Source organism: Nanorana parkeri, unplaced genomic scaffold, assembly GCF_000935625.1.
Source record: "Nanorana parkeri isolate BGI_ZX_2015 unplaced genomic scaffold, ASM93562v1 scaffold113, whole genome shotgun sequence".
In the NCBI taxonomy this organism is placed as follows: Eukaryota; Metazoa; Chordata; class Amphibia; order Anura; family Dicroglossidae; genus Nanorana; species Nanorana parkeri.
In genome coordinates, this window is record NW_017306381.1 from 1,109,880 (window position 1) to 1,115,879 (window position 6,000).

General features: G+C 45.1%; 1 protein-coding gene across 1 annotated transcript in view; it reads right to left on the minus strand.

The window, feature by feature from the left end:
* Positions 1-6,000, minus strand: part of LOC108784377 (centrosome-associated protein CEP250-like) — a 42,159-nt gene that overhangs the window by 30,672 nt on the left and 5,487 nt on the right. The window contains exons 3-5 of the mRNA XM_018553175.1: positions 2,136-2,192; positions 356-414; positions 77-242 (exon numbers count right to left, since the gene is read on the minus strand). Coding sequence (XP_018408677.1) covers positions 77-242; positions 356-414; positions 2,136-2,192 — 282 coding nt within the window. The remainder of the gene's footprint in view (positions 1-76; positions 243-355; positions 415-2,135; positions 2,193-6,000) is intronic.

A 6,000-nucleotide genomic window follows, 5' to 3' on the forward strand; every position in this document is an offset into this window, starting at 1 on the left:
GGTTTTAAAGTAGGTCCATCTTTAACATCGCCTCTGATTTATCAGCCAACGTTACTGCCTTGCATTCAACTCTTACCTCCTTTTCCAGTTCCCATTCTTTCTCCTTTCTCTCCAGTTCTTGTCTGGCTCCTGACCAATCTGCTGTCAGCTTATGTAGATCTTCCTCCAGCAAAGTGTTGGCTTGCTGTGTTTGTTCCAGGTCCTCTCTTAGCAGTGCATTCGTAGTGGCAAAACTCTGACATCTGTACATGGAAAAAAAAAAACCCACAACGATGCTGTTAATGCATTCATGTCACTAATTATAACCTAATGCTTAATTAACCCAAATGATCAATGTATCTGCTATTTTACACACCTTTGCTGTTCGTCCTCCAGTCTCAGCAGAGCTTTTTCTAACTCTAATTCTTCATGGCTCTGTACAGGACATGAAAACAAGATGCAAAGTGTTTAGTTCTTCATTGTATTTCTGTATCCCCAACATATTATTCAGTGCACTCCAGACTATATATAATAGTTAATAACATTGAACAGGACATGCTCTGAACAAGCCCAGTTGAATGTGACTAACTTCTATTAGGTGATATACCAAGGCCTGGATAAATGAGAACTTTCACTTTACAGCAGGGATGTGAAGTCAGGGGAGGCAGAGCATCACTTAGTATTATGGAGGAAAAAGCTGTCAGCTTCAAGTCTAAAGCTGACAGCTTTTTCTCCATTCAGATCGGCTTGTTACAGGTTACACAGCAGTAAAAGCCTCCCCGCTGTGTAACCTGTCATGGACGGAGCGCTGCTTGTTAATTACATGTAGCGCTGCATCCGGTTTTTGACAGGTAGCTAGGTTACACAGCAGCAGGCTTCCCCACTGCGTGTGTAACCTAACATAGTGACGCAAGAGCTGCAACAGCCTCTACTCTGTGTTAGAGGCTTGAGCTCTGTGGATGGTTTGGACCAATGACAAAGCGCCATTGGTCCAAGCTGTCCAATTAAAAAAAAAAAAAAAACAGTGAGGACATCGATCTCGATGCCTCGCCAGTGACGAGCAAGTGAGAGACACGGAGGTTCCTCTCTGTCTCGTCCCATCCTCCTCCTTCCCTCCTCCACACATAGCTTGGTAATCGGGTTGGGGGGCGGGGCGTTGGTGTGCTGGGTGCAGGCAGAGGGAATGTCTCACCCAGCATAGAAGGTACCGCACGTCACTGCTTTACAGAGTACTTAGAATAGTTTACATCTGTCCATGTCCTAAACGTACAATTTCCCTACCGACCTGATACAAGCACACACACTGGTGTTGGTTGGATGACAGTTAACCTATCAGAGGGGAAGTAAAATCAAGGGGGGCTGAATCACTTAATCCAGTGAAGTGTCCTGGTATGAGGCAAGGTCCAACGAAGGTGAAACAATTCCCTTAGGCAGCTCTGTAGAGGAGAAAGGCCGTAGCTTGGCTTGTGTCTTGAATCAGCTTAAAGAAGTCTCCCCAATAACCTTTTGTGTCCCTCTTGTACCCAGGGAACATGTACATGTAGTGCTTTGTCCTGCTTTGGCAGGTGTTGCAGATGCTGAGATAAGGTGGTCAAAGCGTACCCCCCTCCCCGCACTGCTGTTTAAAGGTGCCCATACACTGCACGATTCTCGTACGAGAATCGCGTGAAATCCCGCGATCGAACGAGAATCGTGTAGTGTACGGAAGGCGTGCGACCGTTTCTAATGTACGGTCGCATGACTTTTGTATATCGAGCATGTTGGAAAACCAGCCGAGAATCGTACGATTTTCGGCTGGTTTTTAACATGATCGAGAGATCACTGCCGAACGGGCCGGTGTGCGCACGCGCACACTGCCCGTTCAGCATTGCAGTCATCGGAAGCCCGCCCCTGAGGGGGGCGGGCTTGCGATGATCGCAAGTACAATCTGCCTGTCCAAGATGGGCAGATCGTACGTTTTTTTAAGTACTTTACAACCCTCGCAAGACAAAAGTCTTGTGAGGGTTGTACAGTGTATGGGCACCTTAACAATGCAGCTCAAATAGCTAATTAGGTTTGATTGAGAGTGCTTGCCCAAGACCAGTGCCAACACTTATCCTTTGGAGATCAGCTTTTCAAGATTTCTTATAAATCTGCCTCTGTCTATTGCTTCTTACCTGGCTCAGGTCCAGGCTCTGCTGTAGGTCCTGGTAGCGATCCCTGTACTGGATGACCTGTGAGAGGGGATAAAATGATAGAGTTATTTTAAAATAGCCATAATATTGTACTAAAGATAAACTTCGGGTATCAAAAAAAATAATAATTTACATATATTCCATAATAGCTACAAAGGTTATACATTGATAAAAAAATCAAAGGCTCATAGTGACAACCCAATATTTAGATAATGGCGTTTACTAGGGTAATGTTACCACCCCTTAGCGTTGCATCACCACAATGTTTGATGAAACAAAAATATGGGTGAAGAGTTTTTGTGCATTGGGGAGATCCATCTGTAAAATAGGATTTGATGGATCTCAATGAGAAAACTGGCCATAGCAGCCCTGCTCATCTGTTTTTAGAGAGGAAAATAAAGTCATTCTCACCTGATCATCTGAGACAGATTGCTCTTAAGGTGCCCATACACCTTACAATTATCTGCAGATTTTCTGTGGTCAGATGGAAAAAGTGCAACAGATTAGCCCAGGTGGAGATTACTCCATCCACACAGTTAAAGGAGAACTATGAGGTGAGTGCTTTTCACTCACCTCATAGTTCTAGCTGACCCGTGACAATGAGACTGTCACAGGTCAGCTTAGTAGATCGGGAGGGAAGAGCCCCACTGCAAGGGATAATCAAAGTTTTGCCCAGAGTTCCACTTTAATCAAACAAAAAGGGAAATTTCACCTTTTAGTAAAAAAAAATAATACATGCACACTTCTTCATAAAAGAAAAACATGGCCATTTAGTCATTTTTGCATTGGGTGCAATGCTCTGGCATCTGCAGACTCCTCCCTTCTCTTAGGTGCTCTCGGCCACACGCCATAGGATGCACTATAGGGCTTGAGGGGGAATCTGTTAAAGAACGATTGTACATAGGTATAGTTGTCCATTAAGGGGGCATCACCAGGCTGTGATTGGAAATTCTGTTATTGTTTACAAGACAGCAGAGTGAGGAGCTGTTAGACCGCCGGGGTTAAGCTTTTCCTTTGTAAGTATACATAACCTGGTATATCTGAGTCACTGTCAGCAATTCTGACATAGAGAAGTAGATGAAAGACAATTCTCTGCCTTGCACAACCTGTAACATAATCTGCTATTATCTGATGTTTCTTTCTACTAAACCACAAGACTTATCAGTGCTCACACCCAGATGTTCTCTCCAATTACCGGAAGGACCAAAATAACAAGAGAAATTGCTGAGCATCTGTATTGGTAAAGCAGAAACTATAAAAAGCTTTCTGCTGAAAGTGGACCTGTGACCGTGCAGCAGATGGTAATCAGAGTTGGGTGATGCATGACTTGCCGAAAACAAAGTGGATGAACCAAATTACAATTTCATTTGTTTTTATTTTTAATACCCAAAAGGCAGATTGTGCAAATCATAAATCCTGGTGATGGAAGAAATTTGGTGCTTAGAGAGCATTTTAATTGGTTAAATTTGATTTATTTATGAAGTGCCTTAAAGCCTCCGAGCGGCTGTGGGCCTATAGTTACAGTGGACGTTTACCCCGTTTCGCTAAAAATCACCACAGCATGCAGCTCTGTATGTGGATTTAAAATCATATTACATTCATTAGTTAAACAAACATGTTTTTCATTTATCTACAAATAGAATGTATCTACTTCCTGGTCCACCTCGTCACCAGAGAGCATGGAGCTGGCTTCCAGGCCAATCAGGAAGCTGGGCGGCGGGTAATGACTCGCCCCCCAGCTTCCTTGGATGGCCAATCAGGAAGCTGGGCGGCGAGTCATTACCCACCCCCCGGTTTCCTGATTAGCCAGAAAGCCGGCTCAATGCTTCCTCGTCACCTAGTGATGAGGGAGTACAGAGACGGCTTCGTGGCTAATCAGTCATTACACGCCACCTGGCTTCTTTAATAACGAAAAACAGTATTGGTGCATCCCTAGTATATGGTATCGGTGAGTACTTGAGGAAAAGTATCGGTACTTGTACTCGGTCTGGAAAAAGTGGTATCGGTGCATCCCTCATGGGATATGTAGTCAAGATAAGTAGACATCAAGCAGCAGGGACAGAGACGCAAAGCACACTGGGAATCCAGGAAGTTGTTGGAAGTGACGGGCAGATGGAAGGCAGAGCTCACTACATAAAGGAGATTTTTTCAAGTAAGCTTTGATTACATTATCAGAGACAACTCCACTATGAATTCATATAACAATGCTGATGTTATAGCAGGAGAGGATATGCTGGGTGTAATGGATCCCCGCTAACTGCACATGCGCCAGGCGCACGTTCATGTACTATTCAGGACCGCGCCATTCCGTGCATGCGCAGAAGCGGTCAACTACCAGCACGGAAACGTGCCATAGTGGCGCACAGGAAGTGACTCATAACAAGCTATCACTTCCCCTATATAAGCTCAGCCACAGCACCACCATGTTGCTGGATTATCGTCAGCTATTCCTTGTTCCTGTGACTTCGTTATACTTGCCTGATTCTAGTGACCCGGATTTCCCTGACTACCCTTGATTGCTGCCTGCCTTGACCTCGGAACTGTTTGTTTCACTACTTTTTTGCCTAACCCTTTTGTACCTTGATTGCCGCTTGGATTTGACCTCAGCTCGTCCCATCGGATTACGGCTTGCATGGTGCTCAACACCACTGGCACTTCTGCCACTTGTTGTCCTTCTGGCCTCTGTTCCCATCCCCAGAGTCCCCCAGGACACAAGGTGCAAGGGAAGCCTCCTCTCACATCCAATAAGGTACGTAACACTGGGACTCTACAACTCCTTTAAAATGTAAAATGTGACTGTCATGGATCCATTAGCACAGCTTAATGGGACAAAGGAAATAAGTAAAATGCACTTTTATAGTAGAATTCCAGATTAGAAGCAGAAGAGCACTTCCACACATATGACAGTGCCTAGGCGCCATCTTTTCTTTTAGCCTCATATCCTAAAGGTTTGAGAGGCATTCCCTGCACTCAGCTAAAGCAGATATACTTACCTGATCCTCATTTCCATCTGGCTGCTAGACCGGTCCCCACAGACTCTTCTCTCCCGGGCTCCAGTGGTCAAAAAAAACACTGATGTCTTCACATCTAAAACAGCCCATTCACCTGTATTAGACATGAGGATGCCGAGGGACATACCACAGCCAGAGTGTGCTGACAGTCACAGGCTCAAGGATCGGGTGAGTATATCTTCTTTATTTTCTCCCCTAGACCAAAACAAGCACCTAACCCTTGCAGTGCCGGGATAGCCCCCTCATTTTTCTACAAGCTGTAGATCTTCTTTAAACTAGACATGGTCTAAGGACCGCTGACTACATCACATCTAATGCAAAGGTAAGTTGTTTAAATGCCTGGAGTTCTTCTTTAAGACTTGAGAGGGCCTCTGCAGGACAAAATCCTTCCAGCAACCAAGTCTTTAAAGTAATATTAAACTCAAAGGGTTTGTAAGCTTTTTAAAATGCTGACAAAATCACTTACAATGGATGTTGCTCCTTGATGTTTAAAAGCTTTAGTTTCCTGCAGAATCAGCTGGTCCCCTGAGCCCTGGTCCTGATATCCTGTGTTAGGGTGGCTCCTTTCCCTTGCAGGATCCTATAGAGCCACCCTTGTGTGTGCTAGTAAGCTGTACGTGTCTCTACAAACACACAGACACAGCAAGACAAGACATTTCCCTCTCCCTGCTCCCCTCTCCTCATTCATCCGTCTCTGTGCTAGTAGATGAACCCTGTCCCATGTAATCTTGTACAGTTTACAGATCAACGCTGACTGTGTGAACCCAGATGACATGCTCCATACACCTCTGGAAGTCACCCCCCCCCCCCCCCCCACCCCTCTTCTCCGAAGGGCC